This window comes from Streptopelia decaocto (assembly GCF_964273445.1).
Source record: "Streptopelia decaocto genome assembly, chromosome: 5".
Classification (NCBI taxonomy): Eukaryota; Metazoa; Chordata; class Aves; order Columbiformes; family Columbidae; genus Streptopelia; species Streptopelia decaocto.
Window position 1 is genome coordinate 2606320 of NC_138659.1, and position 24195 is coordinate 2630514.

The window sequence follows — 24195 nt, forward strand, 5'->3', positions numbered from 1 at the left end:
AAAGTGCTTCCGGGTCCCCGGCGGCGCGCGCCGGCCGGGAGGGGCGGGGCGGGCACGTGCGCGCAGGGCCGGCAGCGGCGGCTCCGCCATCCGGGGCGCAACGGGCAACGCGCCGCGCTCCGATGAACGCCCGCCCCGAGCGGCGTGCGGCCGCTAGGATCGGGGCGGAGCGGCCGGGCCCTGTCGCTGCTCCTCACCCCCGACGCGCCACCGGGCCCCGACCGGTTGTCACAAGCGCGCAAGTGTGCCGGCCCTCACTGCCCCGCGGTCGCCGTGGGTGGCGCACGCCCCGGGACACCCGGCTGGGAAAGGCCGAGGCCGGAGCGGCGCTCACAGCAGGGCCGGGCAGGCGGGACGGTTTTGTCGGTTTAGCTTGAAAGCGACGTCAGCAGCCACAGTCCCTCCCGGCGGCGCCCCGCGCTGCCATGGCAACCGCACTGCGCCTGCGCGCTCCGCGCCCTCCCGTTGACCGTTTGTCAGGCCGCCGGCCTTTTTAAATCCCCGGCGCGCGCGCTGGCGGTTGGTTCCCCGGGGTGTGCTTTGATTGGTCGAGCGAACCGTTTCCTCCACCGCGCGCCGATTGGGTGGAAGCGCGAAGTGGGGGTGGGACGCGACCCATCGTGCCTTCTGATTGGCCAGCGGCTGTTGGCGGCGGGGAACGAGGGGTCGGCTGTGGGCTGAGGAACGCGCCGCGCCGGGACGGGCCGGGTTGGGTCGAGTCCGGTTCTGCCGCAGCGGCGGGAGCCGAGGCGGTTCCTGGTGCCTCCCCGCAGGGACTGCGGTGCTAGTTAGGCCTTGGGGAGCGGGTGTCACTGGCCGTTCCCCTTTCTCTGGGAACGCTGGCAGGGCCCCTCTGGCGCCCAGCTGAGGGAGGGGCTGCGGCGGGCAGGCCCCGCGCCCGAGAGCTGCCCCACGCCGGTGCCCCGCGGCGGGGACAAGAGGAGGGGACGAAGCTGCGGCCGCCTCGCATGGACCCCATTCTGCCCGGGCCGGACCCGAGGTACCCGCTTCGCGTCGGGGAAGGTGCCCTGGGAGGGTCCGCTCTGCCTCCGCGAGCGAGGGGCGGGCGGTGGAGCGGGGCCCCGGCCCCTTGGGGACCCGCTGGGGCCGGCGCCGCTCTGGTTATGAAGAGCTATGGGGGGGTGGGGGGGAACGTGTGTTTGTAATCCGTGCTTGCCAAAAACTAGTGAGGCTTTAAAAAAGTTTCGCCTTTTACAAGCTTAAAGAGGGACTTACTTTCATGGACATTAGGCTCTTAATGAGAATCAATTAACTTTCGCTGGAAACGTGAGAGGTCGGTGAGCTGTTTAGAGGGGATGCCTTAAAAACACAGTTATTTCCTGAGAACTTAAGGAAATGTGAAGAAAGAACCTTGGCAAAGTTTAACGCTTCAGATACCTACAAAGGAAGTTCTTATTTGTTAGAAAATGTTGAGCTATTTGCCAAATGATGTGGACTGTCAAAGGTTTTGTGTTTTACTTAACATACTTGGTTCGGGCAACAACTGTAATCCTGTTTGTGTAAGTAAGTTTACATGATTACAGACTAATTTCTTCAGGCCTCTTTGAAGTCTGATTGAAAATTTTGTGCTGTATTATTTGAGTCCAGCCAACGCTTTATCTCAGAAGTCTTCCAAGCTTAGGTGAATTTAATGCTGACTTTAAAAAGTGACTAAAACAGGGCTTTTGGAAGCTGATCTAATGTTAAGTTTGCTAAATCAAGATTTTCTGGATGCCATGGGAGTTTCTAATGATTTACAACATTTTTCTTTCCTACAAGGTAACCAGAGCAGTTTTTTCTTGAGCTTTATCTGCAAACTTGTATTTTCGGTCTACACATCTTCCAAAGTTACATGAAGGAACTGTCAGGTGGAGAATGAAATTTATGTGTTGACTTTGTAGTTCATATCCTTGACAACTTCACAGGACAAAGTTTCTGCTTGATTGGCCTAGGCCTGAAACACAAAAAAGTACCAACAGTTTATGTATGTTATTTGTTGGTTTTGTTACAGTGTTACTCATTTGTTCTTATAAATGCTACTTTAAAGTACTAAGCTTAATGCATTTTCCTTTCATATCTCTGTGATCTCCCTAGATTTTTTGCTGAAAGGATGGTCCCTTTCAGTTTCCCTCTGTCCAAGTGTGCACTTTGGGACCCAGTCCCTATGGGTGATGTCATTGGTTCACATATTGCCTATTACAGGTAGGAATAACCTTTTTTTAAGCTACTAAAGGTTAAAATAAATCCTGAATTATGTGATTCAAAGCCTCATTTTATCTTTTGAGTCTAGTGTATGATAAGGCTTAAAGGAAAATAAAACAACTGGTGTGTTCATTGTAAGGGTAAAGGGATTTTCATTAGAAATACTTGAGGATTTCCCTTTCTGTGCTGTATCCCAGCCAAGCAGGTTGGACCTGCCTCAGTCTAGAGTAACTTACAGTTTCTTTCAGTTTCCTTCTCACGTGGAAAGGTGTAAAATAACTGTGTACCTGTAGTTTTCTTTAACATGTTTTTCCTTGTCTCTAAATATTTACAGAGGAAAAAAAAATATTTTTGACAAGCTGGATACATGTAGCAGATTCAAGTAAAACTTTAAATGTTTTGCTTGCTTCAGGAATCTGGATTAAAATGCTGGGAGCTCTGATGTGGTTTTGTTTAGAATGAGTCTGGAGGCAAATCTGAAGCACCTGTGAATTTCTAGGACAATATGGTCCAGAGCTGACTTGTAAAACAAAAGGAGGGTAAAAATGATCCTTATTACTTAACTGGTTAATTTTTATATAGATGTTATAAAAATCTTACTGTAGTTATTAAAGCAAGTATATGAGCAAGTATATGCACTTATGTGCATATAAGGTTGAACAGCTCTTACATGCAGGTCAGAGGGCCTCTACTTGTCCTTGCCACATAGTGCTCTTTGGGTTAAAATGAAAACCTTCAAGTTTTAGTAAAGTTTAAAAGCAATTACTTTTATTTTGATGAAGGCACTTCACTTAGTTAATCTTAAGCAGGTAGGGTATGAGCCATCATCACAGTATTCACATAAACCACCAGCTTCACTTTCAACTTTGACCTCTTTCCAAGTCAGAATCATATACGCTATCTCAAGCTAAAATAATATTGATGTATTGACTGCCCTAGACTCCAAACCAACTAGCTCTTTTTACTAAATAGTGATTTTATAGTTACCTAATCTTTCTCTATGCCTGCCTTCTTGTAGCATTGAGCCCAGTCTGCTGCTGCTTTAAGTATCCGCACTAAATGAGAGTGCTAAATGTGCTAAAATGAGAGAGCAACGTGCCAGAATTAGTTAAGCTTTTTGGCCTATAATTCTCTTTAAACTTAGCAGACTTTTAAAATGTTCTGTGTTTTGGTTTTAGTGTTTCTAACTTTTCCCACCTTCTATTAAAATAATTCACTCCTGTTCAACCCTGACCCTTGTGACGATGTTGACCTTCCGATGGAAAAGCTTTTCTCTCCTTTTTACTTATTCTCCATAGAAAAAAACTCTTCTCTCTCCTTGTTATTTATTCTCCACAGGAAAAACTGTTTTCCCTCTGATGCTGGTTTGTTATACTGGTCAAACCAAAACATTCATGTTGAGATGATAATACAGAGCATTCCGTGGAGCTGTTCTAGTTAAAATGTGGCATTCTTGAATATGAATAGTTGGGGCGATGCTCAGAACATGAGCTAAAATTCCAGTGACATTTTATACCATGTTGTTAATTCTTACCTTTTTCTTGGTTAGGGCTTTGGGCTGTTTCTGTATATTTTTTTTTAAAGGACAAAAAAATATTCTGGAAGCTATTCCAATATAATAAATACTTTAAAAAAAAAAGCATTAAACTTAAACTTGCTTATTGTCTCTTTAGAAACCCAAAGTTATCTATGACAGAGAAAACCTTGCGACTTGCCTATCGCCATGCCAAGCAGAATGAAAAGAACTTCTTTTCCTGTTTTTTGCTTGGGACTCTTGCAGTAGCTGAAGGTAACTTTGAACATCAGGTCAACAGGCAATGTTGGTTGGCTGAGTAGGCTCTTATCAAGGAGCCTGAGTTATTGCTCTTGGACTAACTTCGTTTATTTATTTCAAAGATGGGGAAAGTGTAATGCTGGCAATAGACCGCTTTGATCCTGGTCGAGAAGTTGCTGGTGGATCAGGCAAAATTCCAACGGCGTTTCTTCCTGGAGACTTTTTGATTCCATGTACAGTCAATGCCTGGGGACCTTCTGCTGATAATATTATAGTGCACACTGCTGAAGATATCAGCTTGGCTTTCGAGGTAGGCTCTGGGCAACTTTGGAGTCTCTTAATAAGTTGTCTTCTAGGAAGGATGCTGGACTATGCACAGGGCTTGATTTCCAACTGCCATGAATTTCAAATACAGCCAAGTCGTGGCTGTGGCAAAACTATTTAGTTGGTTATGTGAAATGTGCTGCTCAAGTGTCATTGAAAAATGTATCAGAAACTATTATAGTTAGCTTTTGCAAGTGTTTAAGGATCACATAGTCTTTAGTCTTGGACTAAATTCTTGCTGTCTGACCAAAGTTGTTCAGCTGGTCTGACCACCAAAACCAGCAGGACAACAGTGATTGCAGCAAACTTATTTAAATGAGGAAAAAAAAAAACCTTTATCTTTCAAATCTGTCATGAATGAGTTGCAATATTTCTATGGTTGTTGATTGAAAAAAGGTATTGTTAGGCAAGTGACTTGCAAGAAAGCATGTCAAGTCTATATATGTTAGTTGTAGCTGAAATGTGTGCTGAAAATGTGTACTCTGCTGTAGATATGTAATCTGTTTGCCCATAGATATGTGTATTTGTGTATATATACAAATAATGCTTACTTTGCATCTAAACTTTCTCATAATGGTACATCCACGTGTTACAATATAAATTTTCTGAATGCAAGTAAAAAAAACTTTGACAGATCGCCTTGAACCTTCTAGTTGCCTGTTGTTTTATTGATTTTTATAGAATTTAAGTAATCTCAGGTTAATATAAAGCAATGCTATGATATGCATAGCTTAATTTCAAGTGTATTTTACGTTATTCATTGTGTTCAGTATAACCACAAGCTTTAGAGACCTGGGTTAACAGCTTTTTATACAGGGCCTACTGCAGCAGTAGCTGTGATAATGATTTGAGTTTCTAGTGTAATACAGCTTGAATCATGGTAGTCATATGAAGACAATATTGTGTATTTGAACCTTCTCTTTTCCCAACTTCTAGGGTCTGCAGCGCAGTCTGTGCAGTAAAGAATCACTGGATCTTTCTAAGCTGCTCACTGTTAGAGCTCACATTGTATTCACAGAAAACCTGGATAATCTACATTTCAGTTTTCACTGGGCTTCTATTACTGCAGCAAATATCTTGGAATACACCCCTGTGAAGTCTGTCCCAATTATTCCCACAGCCCTAGCAAGAAATTTGAACAGTCCTATGAATATTGCACAGGTTCAAGGAACTTATAAATGTGGGTGAGTAAAGGTGATGCTAAAAATACCGAAGTTACTGGGCAGTTTGTTGTATTTCCTAAAGTAGGTAGGTGGGCAAGATCTCACCCAGTGTTTTGCTTTTTAGTTAAATAACTGGCATAAAAATAAGATAACTTCTTGGACTTGGAAAAATTTAAAACGCCATAAACAAGAAACAGGAAATGGGGTGGAGCAAAAATCTGAACTAGTTCAGGAGGAGTTCTTGATTTTAACTTGAGTAGAAGGATCTTCCACTGGGGTAGGGGGACACATCTCTAGTTAACATAATGACTATAAACAGCATTTTAAACAATGTCAATGCTGGCTCTAGAATGAAAATCAGATGAATGCAAGTCAAAGCTTTTTCCATTAATCATGCTCATAAGATGTTATTGGGGAATCATCATCCTGACTGATAGCTAAGTTAGTGGGACGAACTAAGGGTAGATCAAAGCAATAATTTGAAGCAACTGAATGTCATGTTATTTGGACCTTGTGAATGCCTCTCAGAAAGTTACTCTTCAAATTTAACATGACTTGCAATTCTGGATTTGTTGTGACTACCATGATACTGAGCAAATATGGTCCTTGATAATTCTTTGATACAGAGGGAATGGATGAAAAGCTGATTAATTGCTGTAAGTATGAAGGAAGAATGGGTTTGTTTGGGTTTTTTTTCTGAATTTCTTACAGTATTTTCTAAACTTGTATTTGTCTCTTCGTGATTATTCTGAAAGATTAACTTCCAAAATAATAAAAACCAAAAAACTTCTGCTTTGTTTCAGCTACCTTACTATGGACCAGACACGGAAATTGCTTTTGCTGCTCGAGTCTGATCCCAAGGCTTATGCTCTGCCGTTAGTTGGGGTGTAAGTGTTTGTCTCTGTTTGTACAGATTAATACATATTAATCTGGGATGTATTTGGTGGATTATACAGTGGAAACCGAACTGTCTCTAATTAGATGTTTCTTCTTACTTTTAGCTGGCTGAGTGGAGTTACTCATATCTGTAGTCCTCAAGTCTGGGCCTGTTGCTTGCGATATTTATTCAGTTCTTCAATTCAAGAAAGGCAAGTCACATTTATCTGCGAAACATAGAAGCTACTGGCTGCCTAAAAAATGCATTCCACAGAAATGTATGGCAACATGGTCTCCTTTTAAACATATTTGAGGAAATTCTGTGATTCATGTAGGAGATGGGGCTATCTGTTTTAATTGTTCTTTCTGGTTTTAACTTCTGCCTCACGATTTTTCAATGACTGAAGTGGTAGAAAGCTTGGCTGATATCTCGAAGACAGAAGAGGATAGACATTAATATTATTAAGGTCACTGCATTTTAGTTTAAAGAAGGGCCAGCAAGCAGAAAACACTAGTTTAAACAGTGGTGGGGTTTTGAACTTTTCTTATGGGTGTTTTATTTGACATAGGCTTTTTCCCCGATTGTATCTGACCAACATATTGAAGCATATTGATTTGCAGCTAATACTCTCTTGTTGTGACTTCCTGCTAAATATTCTGGTTGTATAGTTTTTTGCGTTCTGATTTTTTAATCGCGGTGTTAGTAGATACTCATTGCTCATTCTCTACATCTTTTCACTTGTAGGATTTGCTAAGTTCTATTTATAGGGAAGGTGGGATGGAGTTCAGGTGTTTATAGTTTAAAACTGCTCTTCAGGTAGATAAAACTTTAAAATATACTGTAGGCATCTGCTCGACCACACTTGCTTTTAAATCATCAAATGTGGTTTTATTTCATAATGACAGAATAGTCTGTTTTCCCTTAACAAGTTAAATATGCCCAAATACAGATAAGAGCCCAATTAGATTATTAGATAGGCAAGTTAGATGCTTGACTCTCATTAACTTTTGCTGATTCCATCTTGGAAATGGATTAGACAGATTTGATGAACCGTGCAAACAGAATTAACCTCTGCAGATTGACTGCTTAATCTGCGTATCAAGCATTTTTAACTCCTAAGTCGTTAGGATAATTTTAAAGTTGTGTGTGAATGTATTTTTCAGACACCTTGTTCCTTCTGCTTTCTTTATCTCATGTGTTACTCAAAAAAACCCCAAATACACACACACCTCCCTTCCCAACAAGTGCTTTACAAGTGCTATCAAATGAAAAATTGTTCTGAAAGCAGTACTATGTTTTCCTGGAAATGCACATTATTTTCATTATCCTTGATCTTTTGTGTTACATGTAGACTGTTTTTCCTTACTGTTCTTTGCCTGTAGACAAAACTTCAATGTAATTTTTCTTAAAAAAAAAAAATCTCGTTACTAATGAGCATTTTTGGAATATTTAGTGATAACTGAAACACTGTCTTTAGAATATGGCTTCAATTTTTACACTTTTTTTTTTTCTTCTGTGGTATGATTGAAGCCTTCCTGGAATTCAAAGTACTGAGTGATCCTAAAGGTTTGAACTAGCGAATAGATGAATTGTTCCCATTTCTCTACTTTGTTTTGATCCTTTCATGTGGCATCAGCCCTAAGTCCCATCTATTGAGCACCACTCAAAATGCACTGATTCACCAGTTTGCTAAACCATATGACAGTTTGCTGAGTATATTGAGAAACTAAGGGCCTTCTTCCTGTTTCTTAAGGTTTGGTTGGTTTTTGCTTTGTTTTTTTAAGATGCGTTTTGTTTCTATTTTAGGGTTTTTTCAGAATCTGGGAGTTTTCTTATTGTGCTTTATTCATTGACACACAAGGAACCGGAGTTTTATGAATGTGTTCCATGCAGCGGACAGACTGAACTAGGATTTCAGATCTTAACTTGCAGTGAAACAGTACACCTCTACAAAGTAGGTGCCTTGGTTTCCTACTGCATCACAGTAATTTAAGATGTGACTTTTAGTCTAAATACATAAATGAGGCATCACTATAATGTGACCCAAGTTGAACTGCAGTGTTTGAAAATGATGTGGTTCTAGAAAGCAGCCTTTTTGCAGCGATTACTGCAAATTCAGAGTTTGTATCTCAAATTGAGAGAGGACATCCAAAGTCAGCAACTGCTCACTTTTCTAAGAACATTAAGAATCTGTCTTTTAAAATGTAGCGTGCTGTGCTGGACCTGCTTAGTGCTCCTTCTTACTAGTGACCTTTTGGCTTTATGAGCAGAGATTCTAATTCCTATAGCATTTGTTAATCTGGTGTTCTATGTGCGTGCTGGGCACGTCTAACAACTGCTATGGGTGATGTATATCGGTGCTTTCTGGAGAGCAAAGCTGGGTAACTTGTGCTTTGCCTGAAGTTAAATGCAACGCAATTCAGTGGCTACTAATCTGCAGATCTCTTGCTGCATTACAGTAACAAAGCAGGAACAATTTTATCTCTGTGCGAAGTAACTCCTTGAAAGAATTTAATGATACAGCATGTGGAAGATAACTAATAAGGTTTGAGGAAATTCTAGGAAATCTCAGCTCCTTATGTGTTTTCCTAGGCTTGTGCAGAACCTAAAGTTGAACTGTTATGTATGCTCCTATGCTCTGGTAGAGAAGCAGCTAGTGTAACGTGTGTCCTGTGCTGTTCTCTTTCCAATTACATTTCCCTGTTCGGGGCAGCCTTCCACCTTTGGCCTGGGCACAGCTTATTTTTCTCAAGATGACAAGTCTCTTAACACAGGCTCACTTCAGTTGTCTCCAGGACTTGCCCTGCTGTGGTGTGTGAAACACTAGAGGAACAGTTGCTGTTTCCTATGGTGGTGAAGGCTTGTGGAAAAGTATCTAAGCAGTTACAGCAAGGAAGCATCTGCTCATGGCTATAATTAGCCCAATTACTTTACAGAGTAACAGGGGGAACAGTGTTAAACAGGAAGGGAAGTTGCCTCCCTCCTTGTAGTGGTGAAAGAATTGAGAATTGAAAGCGGAGGACAAGCAGCAAATAATCAGATATAACTGTCTTTAAAACTATTTTTTTGTGAGTAGTGCCTCAGTGATTAAAAGTTGGCAGTTTTAATATATAGAAAATTCCATTCCAGAATGTTGAACCTTCAGACAAGAGCCCTATCCAATTTGAGTTGAGTGCAGAAAACCAAAATGCAGAAACGGAGTTCTTCAGCAGAGTTTGCGAGAAACTTCCTATCAGAAGGTAAACCTTTCAGATGTCATCCATATGCAAAAATGAAATGTTTATTAGATGAAGGGTTTTGGCCTCTGCTGTGCCAGGTGTCAGTTTAGCTGTGCATACAGTGATTTTATTGCATTCAAATCTGCATATGTGCTTTTGTTTATTCCTCGAGCTAATATTCTTCAAATCAGATGGTCAAGCTGACCAAACTCCAAGAGAAACTACTCATAGTTCTACTCTTGATACTGCTGGTTGTAATTTATACAGTTCATCGTTCTAAAAAGGCTTCATTGCTGATGGAGATCGGTTCACTGTATGAAGCTTTATGTGAGATCTGCCTTTTGAAGCAAATCTCTCATTGAAATCTACTGAAATTGGTAGAAATTCCTTTTTCCTTCTGACGTTTCAGAGCTGTGAGACCTGGATAGGTTGAAATTTGGGGATTTTTAAGAACCTGAGTTATCAATCAAATTATCTATGAATATAAGATGACCTTTATTTTCTGTTAAACAATGTTGCAGTCTTTACTGTAACACTCCTTATCTTTCAAATATAAATCAGTGTTTTACTGTTAGAGTGTCACTTAAGAGGTGTGTATGTTTGAGAGAAGGTTACTATCTTTTTGCCCAAAAGCAGCATTTGAATTTTCACTGTTTGAACTTAGAAATATTTGCTGTATGAACTCCTTGATTAATCAGGGAGGAGATGTATAGCAACTGCTTCTTGAAAAAATGATGCTCGTATTGCATTGTAGATGGCACAGTGAAAAATACAAAGATTCATGTTACTGTGAACAAGCAAACATTTTTAGTTTGGTTTTTTTTTTGTTGGTTTTAGTCCTTCCCAAGGCTGTTCACCCAGCAAGTTGTCAGCAAGTGATCATGACTCTGGTGTAGAAGATGAGGATTTATCCCCCAGACCAATTCCAAGTCCTCACCCAGTGAGCCAACAGGTAACTAAGTAAATAATGTGACACTTAGAGCACCAAAACTCATTGTGATGGGACTGGAGAGTCTAAAGCTCCTGTCTTAAAATAGTAGCAGGGGAAAACAGAACTGAAGAAATGGACCAAGAGTCCTAACTCCTGCTCTAGTTAACCTGCCTTTTTTTCCAGTATTATAGACACTTTAATTCCTGTGTATGGTAGGATTTGGGAACAGAGAGAATAGGTTCTACTTTGGGAATCTTGCTACCATTAAATTGGAAGAGTTGTGGTGTCTGAGGCAAAAATAGATGCAGCAAACTCTTTATCGTGTATTCTGTATAAATGAAATAAAGATCTGATGGTGCATCCTTTTTTATTGCAGCATATACAAATATAATAAAATAGCAGCCCTCATACAGTACAAGTCTAGAAGAATGTGGCAGTTGTGGATGATAAAATCTGATCTGTTGCACCTACCTTGTGGGTCTAAGAAAAGTAAGAGAGAACATGTGGTCCACTTCTTGAGGGGGAAAGATCCATACTGTGAAATGTGCTCCAGGATGACACGGAGCATTCATTTGGTAGACGTGACTGTTATGCCTTATGAAAGCAATTTTGTCTTTTAAGAATGATACTAGAGATCTTGCTGCTTTTTCTGTATCCAGATTCTCCAGTCTTTAGAAAAGCAGTCGATGTGTAGTTAGTTCAGAACTCGCAAGGGTCTATATTGTTTTTAAATGAAAACATTTTCTTTGATGAAATTCTGCATGTGAAGAGCTGAAGGACGACGTTTTAAAATTATCTTAAACTTGTTTGTGTAATTGTCCCTTCAGGTTACCAGGATCTTTCCTTCGGTTCCTGAACTGTCACTTGTTATGGATGGGAGTTTCATAGAATTAGGACAACCATCTAAGCCTATGGGGACTTCAAATGCTAAAAGTCTACCCTCAGTGCTACATCAGCCTATTGTAAAGAAATGGTGCTTGGGATCGACATATTACCCCACGCAGCACTCTGAAGACAAGCAAAACTTTTCTGCTAATGCAGGAGATCCCTCTTTGAGGCAATTACCAAATAATTTAAGCCAGAAAATTCCAACTTCACGGCCTTCCAGAGGAAAGCAAGCTCTACCACAGCAACAGTTGCACTGTAAGAAAGCTTGCCTGCAGTCGAGAAAAAGTTCTGGATCTTCCTCTCCTTCAACCCCTTGTAGTGGGTCTTCCCCAGATACCTCTGTACATCAGCCCAGGAAGCCATCAGAAAGACTTGTATTAAATCCCAATGGAGTCACACAGCAGGGAGAGCCTCCAATTAGAAGAACATCGATATCTGGTTCTAAGCAGCTTCCTGCTGTTGCTCAGCCAGTCCTCCACACCTCTGCTTTTTCACCACAGAGCTGCAGAAGACCCCCAGAACTGCAAGTGCCGGTTCAGGTGCTGCCGTGTTGTCCAGCCAGGGCATGCAACTGTCAGTATCCTGCTTCGGTCCAATATAATCCCATAAACTCATGGCAAGGAATTGGTCAAATGAGCCCCAAACATGGAGCGGAAGTCCAATCAGAGATGGCTCAACAGAATCCATGTACGCTGCTCCATCAAAATATCATTTGCCCAAATATTTGCTGCAATCCAGGATATACCACAAGCAGCCCTGTAAGCACGAGATATCATGGGCAAACAGGGAACTCTTCTCTCGACAATAGCTTATCGCCTGCAATAAGGCTGCCTTCAAGTGCAAGCCCCTCTAGTCCGCAGTTCTGTGCAGCCCACTCACCGTGCATGCACGTCCCTGCTTCTAACGTGGGATCAGATAACGGAATGATGGGATTATCTCCAGATGCGTACCGGCTTCTTACCGAACAAGACAGACAACTCAAATTACTTCAAGCTCAGGTCTGTGGAAATGGCAGCTTTCTCCTCTGCCCTCGTAGTGATTATGCTTTGATAGTTCCCCTGCCAAAGGAATTAAATTAACTGTTGTCTGTCCTTGTTAGAACAAGAGCCTGTTGTGCCAGTTGCAGTCTGGGGATAGAGAGGGGTCCTGATTAGGTCTGTTAATTGATGTCCCTTAAATGAAAACTATTTGACTCTTGCCTAATTCAATTTTGCATTTATTTTTATTGTATTTCCATAACATCAAGGTTTCCCTTTTTGCAGACTGTTTTATAATGCAAGCCAATATAACTTCTGTATAAATGCTTTCCCATATATATTCTTGTCTACATAAAAAAATCACTGCATAGGCTACAGACTTTGGAATTGCTGTAAGTGTACAGGTGAAGCACAGAATGTCTTGTGTTGCTTTGCCAACCTTCAAGCCTGCAGCTTCCCGAGCTGTTGAGACTGTTGCTTTTGGAAATTCCATTGCCTGCAGCAGACTGGCAGTGTTCACCAGGTGTTTGCTGCTGCACTGGACATTAGGCTTTGGTGGTCTTGCAAAGTTCTGTTTTGATACCAAATTAAGTTTCTTCAAAATATCGGCCTCTTGACTTATACTGCTGGCCTTGTGTTTTGCAGGGTATGATTTAGGGCTGAAGAACCAGAGTTTCGATTTTGCTGCTGGTGATGAATAATCGGAATAGGAAAGTTGCTCACAATACATATTTTTCCCACTGAAATATGCTTTAGATATAGTTCAAATCAAGCTCTCAAAGCGTGGCTTGTGCATGAGAGGCGGAAACCTTCCGTTATTGTGTTAATGCAGGCTTCACTGTTATGATATTTCTCCATGGAGCTGTGAACTAATCGGTGAACAAGGTAGATCCAAATACTACAGTGAAGATTGCCTGGGCAACCGTAATGTTTTCATTTAAGTGCTTCATTTTGTAATTAACATAAAGTTGGTTTAGCATGGTGTAGGGACAGTTGGCATATAAATGCTTGGCTGGTAAGTCGGTAATAGGCTTTGTATATGAATGAAACGGACAGAGAATACTTCCAACAAGTGCACTGCAAATAGGCTTTAGTCAAGTTGTCTTGGTGTAGTTCTGCCAGCGTGCTTAAAAGCTCTTCTTTGCTAGCTCTGCCAACATCAAAACTGATGTTTTGATTTATGCTGCATGCACCGCTGGGAACTGGAAGGTTATCAGACTTCTGTGGCAATGCAACCTTGATTTGAATCCAGATCTCAGAGGAGCCTAATTTAATGATTCACTTCTGCCTGTTATACTTTATATTTTATTGTACAAATTCTAACTTTTTGATAATCGTTACAGATCCAACGCTTATTGGAAGCTCAGGCTTGTCAGGCGGGTTCCTCTGGCCCAGCTGCAAACGCTCCACAGCCTGGGGAGCAAGGGGACCTTGTTTCTATGGAAACACAGTCCTCACCGGCTTCGCACACGAGGAGAAGTGTGAGCATTGCAGTGAGCACAGGTAACACTTTATTCTTTAAAAATAGACCGACATCACTTTTTCTGGAGGTTTCTGTGATTTGTTTGGGCACGGAGGGAATATTTTGCAGAAATGCCGAACACACACAAGCGTGCACTTGGATACAATAAGCAGCCAGGTTCTCTAGGTGTTATTTGGAAGTTTAGGCTGGAGGTGGTTTTTGTCTTTGGGCTGCAATGGCAGTGATTGCCATCAGTGGAAGAATTATTTTTAAAATAGCTTTAGCAAGGTCTTCTATTTTAAATTGTGCCTTATTGCAAGAAAAAATCCACATCTTTTCTTGAATGAATATGTTGTTTTGAAAAGCAATAGCTTCTGTCCCATCTGCTGTTCTGTTAAATACGTTATTAATGCTTTTTGTAAGTTGTGCATTTACATGCATGGAGAGGAGACTGTATTTGCTTTAATTGTAGCAAGTTAGGCAGCTGTGTCTGTAAAGTTACATATGACCGTATTGGTTTCTGTTAAATCCATGGAAATACTGTGGTTAGTCTGGAGGAAATTTTCAAACTGGCTCAAGGTCAATGCATTGAAATGCTTTAATACAACCATTTATTTTCATCAAGGATGCTTTGGCAGAAATGAGGATTCGAATGGTGTTTTGGCAACTCTTAGCTGGTCAAAACCCTCAATAACTTTTAAAATGGTGAAAAAATGTGAATGTAAGGAAATGACTCCTAGCTTTAAAATGCCAAAGGGTCTCAGAAGATAGTAATGACTTTCCTGAAATGGGTAAATCTCTCATTCTCTTCTAGGTGCTAGCTTATTTTGGAATACAGCCGCAGAAAAACAAGACGACTCCGTATCGCACGGAAAAAAAGAGGATGAAGAGATTTCTAAGGAAGACATAAGCATTTCAATTAATGCTGAACAAGATGCAAGTAATACAAGTATTGCTTCTTCCTTAAAGGTGGTTGACATGCCCAGCTTTGTAGACAGTGTTCATCTTGTGGAAGAGGGAACTAACCAGAACACCCTCCAGTAAGTAACCAGAATATCTTCTGTTCACGTAATATGCTGAACTACCTTTCATAAGTTGCTACTTTCATACATCTTTTTTTTTTTTTTTTTCAGGAATTATAAATAGCCACCCAACTTCAGTTATTGTGTTCTTTCCCTTCTTTGTTTTTAATTATACATCGAACTGTACAGCTCACCAAAACACAGTTGCCTTTAGAGTCTGCGTTTATCAGTGTTGCACGTTTAGCTAGTCTACCTATCAGCAGTAGCTGATGGCAAAAGCCTTTTACTTGGAAAATATGTAGAGTGTTGGCAACATTCCCTTTCTTACCTTAAATCCGGAGGGGGAAAGGGAACGCTGCTGGAGCCAGCTGTTTTCCTACAGAGGCTTTTCCCTGTCAGCGTTCAGAACCCTTTCAATTCTGAGGGGCTTAGGACAAGGGGTTTATGACTGTTCCCTGAATCTCTGTATGTTTTACACCTAATTACTTGGTGTGTAGTGAATGCAGGTATCAATTTCACTGCTGTTAATTAAATTATTTTCAAGATTGTATTTTTATAGTGCAATGACTAATCTCAGACTAGTTTGGGAAGCGATTTAAAGATATTTTTAATTATCTATGTGGATGTTATTTTTACATAGTGAATAGCTCAACAGTTTAGCATTTTGAATGATCTAGTATTCTCTAAGTATAAAAAGCCAAAGGAGGGGGAATACCCTTCCAGCTAAATTAGGTTTCTAAATTGGGAAAGATGATGATAATTAAGCTATAACTTAAATATTCATTGTCCTTGATAAAAGTATTATCTGCAAACATATTCTGCTACCATAAGTGTTACTGATTCAAATCAGTCATTTGAATGTTATATTTTAGAGAGATGCCATCTTAGGATTCTCCACAACTTAGATTCATAAACCTTTAAGATAGCTGTATAAGTATCTTACGGTAAGAATGTAAAGCACCACCCAGATCTCTTGGAGGAGGAAGGGAACATTTTGGGAATGAAGAATAATTGCTAGTGGAACAGTAACTGATAACCTACATTGTCTATCTGCTATGCCATGTGATTGAAATCTTAGCGCTTTCAACACAGGCGATTGATCAGTTGAGTTCTGAAATTCCTTTATCTTACACTTGTTTCCTGAGGAGGGACAGGAGGGGAGGAGGACGGCCACTTAGGGATCTCCTTGGGCTGGTAGTACTATCAATAGGTCTGGTCTCAAAAGATTTACACAATGCACGCGCCAGCTCGCTGAAGGGGACGCAGAGCATCGCGTTGTAACTCATTCTAGAATATGTACCCCCTTTTATATGGAGACCTCAGGAGAGATTGTTTCTTCATTCAGCTATTCATTCTGCTATTGAGAAATATTTGAACTAGGTGTTTGTTCTCAGTCCGTGATACACAGTGTGCGTTGTGTATGTGCGTGCTTGTAACAATGTCTTTAAGAAGTTTTTAACGAGATTCCTGTGGCAGTTTAAAAACGCTTTGTCACTTAGCTTGGTAAAAATGGCTTTTTGAATAAGTCATGTTTCAAAACATATGGAAGACACTTACTCCTAAAGGCTTTTCAGTGGCCATAGAAATGCTGAAACATAAGACAAACTCCAAGTTGTTAATAACTTTAATTTAATCTGCTTTAAGGTTAAGTCATAGTGTTATTGAGTTTTGTCTGGTCCAGAGAAGCCATCGCCACAGTCAAATCATATTCTGAAAAAATAGGCTGTTGTAGTTCCATACTGCAAGTTGTATTTCCTCAGTCCTCAAGTGCCTTTTGAAAGAAAACGACTGCAGAAAGGAGCAAAGTGTCAAGTAGTAGACAAACCAATAAGTATTAGGATCTGTTTCCAGTACTCATTTTTTCTCCTCTCCTAGTGTTCATGAAAAGATCAGATACACATAGTGATACTTGTGATTTTCTGTTCCGAGGAAGTATCTAACTATCTCCGTGTTCTCTTTCAGAAATGGAAATGTTTCCCAAGCACTTGTTCGTAGTTCATCCTCGGAAGAAAGTCCTAATGTGTCTTTACAGAAAGACCCAACAGAGGGAGCCAGCAACCATGTGGTGGTAACAAGTGAGCAAAACTCAGAGCCACCCACCTCATTGCTGCCTCGGCACCCGTCAGAGGATCAGAAACTTTACCAGGACTTACTGGTAATTCCTGTATATTTGGTTGTCTTCACTGAATACGACAGTCAAAGCAGCGCACTGCTGAAGCTGTGATGTGGTATTGGCATGAATGAAGTTGCGTGTGGTTTTCAAGTTCACGTGTTGTGTTCTACAGAAAAGTTCCTAGTTTGTGGTGGTTCTTAAGTGGGTATTCTATTCTTCACTCTTCCATGCATACACGAACTACTGTCTGCTGTTTAATAAAGAATAATTATTTAGTTCAAAGATAAATGTCAATTGGTAGCTTCCCAAATTAATGCCCTTTAAAATAGCACAGCATTTTACCTCCAAATCTCTTAAAGTGCAAGTACTTTAATCTTGAAGAATATCAGTTTGTCATGTGTTTAAATTCAGAATGGACTCTTACAAAAAGCTTGAGATGTAAGATATTCCAGTGTTTGACTACACTGCTGTGAATTTACATGACTGTATCTGAACCGAATCTGAATTTGACTTCTTTGTAAGAATAAGCTATTAACCTATCCAGTGATAGATAAATTAAATTGTACAAGAATAAACCAGAATTTTGGTTTTTGCCACCTCCTGTATGCCATGATGGTTTTGTCTATGTGGTCTCTCCCCTGCTCCCTTTTTCTGCAGGGCCAAGTAAACCAACTCTTAAAGTCCTCGGAAGAGCAAGATCACTTGCCTGTAGAATCAAGATTCGCTAATGATGATTGTCCTGAGCATCAGGATATTGATGATACAACTGAAACAGCTTCAGAGACTGCCACGGGAGTGGTGGATAAAGAGAGTGTGATTAGTGCTACGCTCAAACAGCTGAAGAGTCTTGGCGTGGTGATTGACTCACCTGGCAAAATGAAGAAGGATACGCACAAAGTGGAGAATGCCAGGTAAATAGTGGTGGTTTTGAGTGGCAATTTGTAGATCCAACCAAAAATTAAGATGGGCTCAATGAGCAAAGAGAAGGAACTGTGTTCAGTGTCACTGGGCCCTTGGCAACTTGATCCATGTTTCCTGCAAAGATGAAACACTGGCTCATGCTATGGGTATTTCAGATAGGTTTAAGAGCTCTGCTAGCAAACCTCAGATTATTTAAATACAACACAAATAGCTCTAGCTGTTTGAGCATCTGGTGATTCTTAAAGCACTGTGCATGCAGTAACACAAAATTCCCTACAATAGTAATGAAGCTGCTTGAGTAATTTCAATCCTTTGGGCTATGTCAAAGTATTCCAGAGAAACACTGGACTTGAGGCTGAACGTTAAGCAGCTGTATATTTTATCACTGCTTCTTAACCTTTGTCTTGCGCTTCACCACTAAAAGTGAAATTGTTATCTTGGTTTTGATGCATAATCAAGACTGGTTCTATGTAATCGCTTGTTATTGTGAGTGATTTGGCCTGAAACAGGGAGGCTTCAGTGCTTGGGGAGGGGAAACAGCCTTGATTAAACAGAAGAAGGAGCAGAAGTAATTTCTGAATAAGGTGTTTGAGGCCCAGGAATTTACTTATGTAGCTGCTTAGCCATAGCCTGACTGCCTGGTGCAACTTCACTTCCATCCTTATTGGCTTCTTGATACTAGTATATAACTGTTAGATAGAAAAATAAATTAACCATCTCCTAATTTGTCTTCAGCTATTTATCAAAAGCTGTTTCCAATCATACAGTTCCTAAGCTCTTTTCTCTCCTCTTCATTCGATTTCATTAGGCATTTTTCTGGAATTTCTAGGCTGCCTTCCTGACTGGAGAGTCTGTCAGTGTTCTTCTAATGTCAATAATACTCTAATAAGTGAACACATAAGGAAAAAACTGTAATTCTTGGGGTTTTTTCTTCCAACTTGGAGAGCAGGGTGGGATTCTTCCTTCTGCCACCTTCATGACTGATAAAGAATTCTGAGAAAACGTCTGCAGCTCAGCAGCGAAGTAAACAACAGTGCAGCTCCACAGCGTAGTCAGTGCTTGCTCATCTGAGCTGGGAGTTTACTCTCCCTAAGAAAACTTCAGGATCTGTGCTCAGGTTGAAATAGAACAACTCTTTACTCTCAACGTGAGGAGTTTGAGGTTTAAACGTGAGGTTTATGAACTAGTGTATGACACATGTACTAAATACACTGGTTTATAACCGCTATCAGCGTACCAGAGCTTGTCCTTTCAGTTTTGAAATACCTAATGTATACAAGAAATCAGTGTAGCGAGCAACAGAATGAATGAAGGATGCCTTCGAAAACTAGAACTTTGCAGGCTTCTGGAAACTGATACTATGTCAGAGTTTCTGTAAAAATCCAGGAATTGGCATGCATTGGGAAAGAGGAAATGTTCTGGGATTGGGCTTGTATTGTCTATCTAGATGTAAATTTGGGGTTGGATGCATCTAGAGTCTTATGATCAGAGACATATAATGTCACATTCACTAGTGAGAACAGACCAAGAGCTCAAACCTGCTTTAAAAACAAAACCAGCTCCAAAACTTGCTAGAGGTGGGTGGTTCTTCATAGGAGGGCTGTGGTTAGTATTGAACCAGACGGCAATATCAGCAGTTCTCTAACACAGTGTTTGGATACTGTTGGAGTGAGTAACTGGAGAGCTGCTTTTTACTCTGTGCAGAATGGATGTGGCACCGAGCAGCCTGATTGAGCTGTGGTGTTCGGAAGGAAGGAAAAATGGGACAGCGAGCAAAATGAAATGATCAGATTCTATTGTGAAATGTATACTTTGCCTGTAATGCTAAACTGACTTTTTGATGCTTTATTTCAGCATCTTAGCCTGCATAAATCCTGAAGCAGTGGTTCCTGGACTAAATTATATGTCATTTGCCAACGTCAGCATGTGTGGCTTAACTCCTAATGTTGTTGATCTGAGCATGGAAGCAAACGCTATAGCACTCAAGTATCTCAGTGAAAATCAGTTATCTCGACTCTCTCTCAGTCACTCAGGCCGAAATCCTCCTGGGGATTTCTCTTTCCAAGACGTCTTGCATACAAATATGGACAAGAGCATGGTGGGTCTTAGCTTAATTTCACCAACCAATATGTCTTTTGCAACCAAGAAGTACATGAAGCGATATGGGCTGATACAGGGCAACGACAGTAGTGAAGATGAAGAGGAACCGCAGGTCCAAGATGGAAATTCTGGCACTGTCAAAAACGAAAGCGTGCTGGACAGAAACTGCACCCCTGTGTCAGATGGCTTCACCCACCAGACTGAATCAGCCAAAAGAATTGATGGAAGACTTCCCATTCATCTAAAAAATCACAGCAGAGAGCTGACTCCTAATGCTTCTCCACCAGAACTGAACAGCCCTGTATTAAGAAATATTACGAATGAATTTTTTCCTCCCAGGGCAGATCAAACAGATGAAAACTCGGTTCAGGTTTTAAAGGATTTCAAATCAAAACTGAAATTGTTACCTGGGAGGGTTGAATTCACTGAACAACCTGGCAGGAAAGATGAAGGAGATATTCAAGTCTTCCCTGGCAATCTGCACACTCCAGCCCTGGAAACATTAAACCAGTCCAACAGCATTAATTCTGTTGGCACCATTCTTGATGTGAAACAACTCAGGCAGTTGCCAAAGTTGTTCTGAACGTCCCCCGAGATGGTTGGCAACCACTATTTCGACTCTGAGAGAGACCCCTGAGTAAAGCACTACAGGGAAGCGAGGATTAAGCTGTCTTTGAAGAGGTCACTCTGTTTTAGCAACATAAAACTGAGTTTTGCGCCCAGGTTGGGGACAGGCCCCCTAAATGCCTGGTTGAGTCGGTGCTGAGCAGCACTGAAGTACGTGTGCACTTTTGTTTACAGTTTGGCGTGATTTTAAAGTATCTAAAAGGTGAATCAACTTGAGCCCAAGACTTGCTCTTAATATCCTTTTAACAATGATGCTTATTTAAATGTTTTTCGGTTTCCTTTTTTAAATCACTGACTTTCAGGTGTTTGTGCCAGCTGTGAGCCATCAGTACTGTGTGTGGCAGAGCAGGGTAACAGAGCTAAAGCACTAATTTCTAGACATTTGCTGAAATGGTTGAATTGCTGTGTGGGGGGTTGTGTCTGATGGGAAGGGAAGTAGAACTGTGGCCTTACTTTGCATAACATTAGTTGGAATTCAGCCAAAATGGCACATGGAACTTTCTGTATCATGAAATCTTGGAAGGAAATTGGAAGAATTAGCACTTTTAAAACTTTTTTTTAATGTTTTCTATTTATTTAAGTACATATTGCTTATAAAGGTCAAAGTTTCCATTAAAAAAACAAACACAATAAACTTCAGTTGCCTGCTGTAGCCTTTATTTCAGACATGCCACCTCCCAGTCCTGGTGTAGAATGGCTAACTGGAAATGTCAACATGTCACTCGCTACTGAGCTCATCAAGAATTCCAATACTGGGTGGTGGGTGCGCAAAAATCATTCGTTTACTTTGTTCTGTATTAACAAACAAGTATTTGGTGATAAAGCGCTACAGTCTATTAATGAAACAGCCTTTTTCCATAATGCTGTGAGGATAGTGTTCCACACGTGGAGGAATTTAGAAATGGAATTGCTAAGACTGACTTTCAGTCCGTTTTTTGGTGTTGAGGTGGTTTTTGTGGTTACGATGTGTTGCCAGTGCCGTAGAACCCGCTGGTGCCCGTTCTGCTCGCCCATGGGGCTGTGAGTAACACACCTCTGTCCTGACCTCTTGCTCTTGGGAATGAGACAGCAGCTCTGGAATTGTCAACTCATCCCCCTTCCCACCGTTCCTGACGGGAGGACAGTGCGGAATGATGGTGGAGCCATCTGTTTTCTCACCGGCTACAGCGCTTCAACGGGTGTTGGAACGAACTTTGCTTTGATGATGGCATTGTCTCAACAGAAGTTCAGCCGACAGCGCTGACCTTGTCTTTCCTGCCCCGTGAGTGTTAAATTGGAGTTTAAAGCACCCCACGCTGAAGTCCTGGGCCTTTCCCATTCCAATCCAAAGGGCTGCACTGTCAGTTCATGGTATGTTTGAATAGGGACTAATTACTTATTGATTCATTAAAATAACATGAGAGTGTTTTCCATCTTGTACCATTGGGGGTGAAAGAAGCCATTTGCTGTTTCAGAGCCAGGAGAGAGAGGAAGGCAGCAGCTCCCTCCGAGCTGTGTCACAATTTCTCTCACAGCCTCTTCCATCAACAAGGATATTTGCTTCCTTTCAGGAAAGGTGCTACTTTGATGTGCTGAAAAAATAAAGCCTTTCTCAGTCGCTGAATCTCCCCTGGATCAGGCACAAGCTTATTATCTGGCAAGCACATTTTCTGCTGAATCAGTCAAAAAATAGTTAATGTTTTTGAACATTCCAGTGAGATGAATGAGGCAATTCATACCTCTGAGCTATTGTTGTGGGGTTTTGTTCCTTGTTTCCTATTGTAAAATGTCTGGAAACACAGGAAGATGACAGTTGTATTGGTTAATATTTTAAAGACTTTCTTCAAATGCTCAAGGGCTAGAAACAATTTGGAAAGAAAAGCCCAACTACTTGCACCCAGCTCAGGACAAGGGTGTGGTGGTGTATGAAGTTACACAAATCATACAGTCCTGGACAGCACCCTCTGAGCAAGTGAAACGTTCATTTACTTGACCAAAAAAACCCACCCTTCCCTGAAGCAGCTTTTCCTTTCACCGTGGAGTGCTGAGTAATCTCAAGGTTCCTGGATTTTCTTTCCTCAAGCATCTACTGTAGCTTGGAGTAAAAAATACACAGAAAGCTAGGTCTGGCTTAGTTAACCCTGAGCAATGGGGACACAGCTCAAGCACTGGCTCAATCACCTGTTCAGGCAATGCTGTGTGTGGAGGGGCAGCATGCTTTAAGGTCGAAATGTAAATTACTATATATACTATAAATATAACTACTCCTACATTTACACAGTCCTAAAACTACATTCGGCCCTTTGAAGGCAACTGCAAGGCTGAGGTGGCCCCTGGTGAAAATGAGTTTGACGCCCATGGTTTAAGGCTTTATTGTTGGAATGATTATTTTTTTGCTTCTGTTATTTCCAGCTGTTCTTTATTAAAGGAAATACAGTGCTCGCTTCACAGGTTTTGGGCCTTCAGAGCATCACTGATGCTCTTTAATCCGTAGGATGTTGCTGCTCCATACCGCAGGACTTGCTACCTCTTTGCCTTGTGGAAGCGTGGGGAGGGGGCGAACCCCGTGTCGCTCGGTGTGACCACGAAGCCCACCCGTGGCAGGGCAGTGAGGGACAAAGGGCCACATTACCTGCCACACTAGGGTCCCCGTTAGGCTCGGGGTGGGGGGACCACGGTCACAGCTCCCACCCCTCCCCACCGCGGGCAGCGCGGGTGGGAACGGCCCCGCAGCGGCTCTGGGTGCACAGAAGATGCTCGGCTTCCTAATCTCCCCCGCCCAGCCCCGGCTGTTCTATCTTTAACGCTTCCTGTTGGTTAGAGGAGCCGGCTTGAAAATGGTCGTGTTTCCTGGCGGGAGGCACGGCGGGCTCTCCAGCGCGTCGTGACCGGCCCTTCCCCGCCGCCCCACGCACGCTGCCGGCATCGTGCGGGCTGCTGCCTGCCGGGACCCGACCCCAGGCGTGCCCGGGAGGACGGGGGAAGGGGTTGTGGAAACCTCTCCCACGGCCGCGTCCAGAGCGGGAGGTTGAGGGGAAGGAGTGAAAGGAAGAATAACAGCTCCGGCATTTCCCCCTGCGGGAGGGCGTGCAGGTGGCGGGGAGACAATAGCGACCCCCGCAGCCCCAGCCCCCTCGTCCCCCCGCCACGGGCCGCCCGGCAGGTGCGGCCGGTCCCCATGGCCCCGGCGGCGGCCGCGCCTGCCCCTTCTCCCGCTCACCCCGGGCTCCGCGCTCGGCCGGGGCTCACAGCCTCGTCTCAACCCCGCAGCAGGGACCGAGGGGCGTCCCTGGAGGTGCTCAGCCTCGTCCCCCTCCTCCCCGCAGGGCTTCGGTAGAGATTTCGTTGATGTTCTGTTGCCCGGGCAGGCCGATCCCCGATCTCCCGAAAACCGCTCCCCGCCTCTGTCTTTAGGACCGCTTTACCTGTGGGTTTAGGGGGACGCGGACCCAGAACCCTCCAGCGATTCTCGCCTCTACCCGCGTCCTCTGCAGGGACCCTCTGGCAATTTGGCGAGGGTTTCAGAGACTCTTTGCAAGCGCCACGTAGGGCACCCGACCCCCGAACCCGCCCGTCCCCCCGCAACCACTCCGTTTGCACGGCAGCTTCGGCGAAGC

At 42.4% G+C, this 24195-nt stretch overlaps 1 protein-coding gene across 3 annotated transcripts; it reads left to right on the plus strand.

Moving 5' to 3' along the window:
- Window positions 1–654: 654 nt before the first annotated feature.
- STIL (STIL centriolar assembly protein) lies at window positions 655–22363 on the plus strand. 3 transcript variants are annotated; one of them, XM_082053021.1, is made up of 16 exons: window positions 655–1000; window positions 2095–2202; window positions 3876–3991; window positions 4099–4286; window positions 5237–5484; window positions 6267–6350; window positions 6465–6551; window positions 8147–8294; window positions 9470–9579; window positions 10396–10510; window positions 11317–12375; window positions 13698–13857; window positions 14631–14856; window positions 16801–16993; window positions 17609–17862; window positions 19727–22363. In XM_082053021.1, exons 1-16 carry the CDS (start codon window positions 969–971, stop codon window positions 20553–20555), a joined length of 3957 nt encoding a protein of 1318 aa, XP_081909147.1. In that variant the 5' UTR covers window positions 655–968; the 3' UTR covers window positions 20556–22363. The 3 variants fall into 3 exon arrangements, with proteins under 3 accessions (XP_081909147.1, XP_081909149.1, XP_081909148.1); XM_082053023.1 differs by lacking the exon at window positions 2095–2202; XM_082053022.1 differs by lacking the exons at window positions 655–1000; window positions 2095–2202 and adding an exon at window positions 1313–1520.
- Window positions 22364–24195: the final 1832 nt, after the last annotated feature.